At 64.0% G+C, this 878-nt stretch overlaps 1 protein-coding gene across 1 annotated transcript in view; it reads right to left on the bottom strand.

Moving 5' to 3' along the window:
* Positions 1 to 325: 325 nt before the first annotated feature.
* Pou4f1 (POU class 4 homeobox 1) overlaps positions 326 to 878 on the bottom strand; it is a 1912-nt gene continuing 1359 nt past the window's right edge. The window contains exon 3 of the mRNA XM_004626305.1: positions 326 to 878. Coding sequence (XP_004626362.1) covers positions 326 to 878 — 553 coding nt within the window.

Genomic DNA, 878 nt, shown 5'->3' with positions numbered 1-878 from the left:
CACCCGACCCCCAGACCATCCTGCTCCTTAAAAACCCCAGTCTACTCTCCGCTTTCCTTGCCCCCACTTCCCACTCACCTAGGTGCTTCCCCCATCTCCCCTGCCATCCTCTCTCCATTTCTAGCACCCCTGTCCTCTAGGCCAGGGGACTGCGAACAGTAAGGGCAGGTAGAGCAAAGTGGGGTGCAGGAAAGAGCAACTGGAGAGGCTTCCAAACGCAGGCAGGATAACGGACACTCCAAAGCCAGAGGAAACAGGCCAGAGGTAAAGCCCCTGAAACCCTCCCTCTGCCCTCTCTGCCCCGCCCCGGCACCTCCCGCCTCCCTCAGTAAGTGGCCGAGAATTTCATCCGCTTCTGCTTCTGTCTCTGGTTGCAAAACCACACCCGCACCACGTTCTTTTTGAGGTCCAGTTTCTCGGCGATGGCGGCAATCTTCTCTGAGGAGGGCCGGGGCTGCACAGCGAAGTAGGCCTCCAGGGAGCGCTTCTCCGGCGCGGCGATGGAAGTCCGCTTGCGCTTCTTCTCGCCGCCGTTGAAGAGCTCCGGCTTGTTCATTTTCTCGCGCTGTGCGCCCTCGGCCTCCTCCAGCCACGCCTGCAGGATGGGCTTGAGCGCGATCATGTTGTTGTGCGAGAGCGTGAGCGACTCGAACCTGCAGATGGTGCTCTGGCTGAGCGAGCCCACGCCCGGGATCTTGAGGTTGGCCAGCGCCGAGCCCACGTCGGCCTGCGTCACTCCCAGCTTGATGCGCCGCTGCTTGAAGCGCTCGGCGAACGCCTCGAGCTCGCGCGGGTCCGTGTCCGAGTCGCAGATGGACGCCAGGCCCGCCGCGCCCACCACGGCCGCGGCCGCCGACGCCGCTGCCACCTGCCCGGCC

This window comes from Octodon degus, unplaced genomic scaffold (assembly GCF_000260255.1).
Source record: "Octodon degus isolate 3935 unplaced genomic scaffold, OctDeg1.0 scaffold00013, whole genome shotgun sequence".
In the NCBI taxonomy this organism is placed as follows: Eukaryota; Metazoa; Chordata; class Mammalia; order Rodentia; family Octodontidae; genus Octodon; species Octodon degus.
This window is presented reverse-complemented; position numbering and strand designations above follow the sequence as displayed.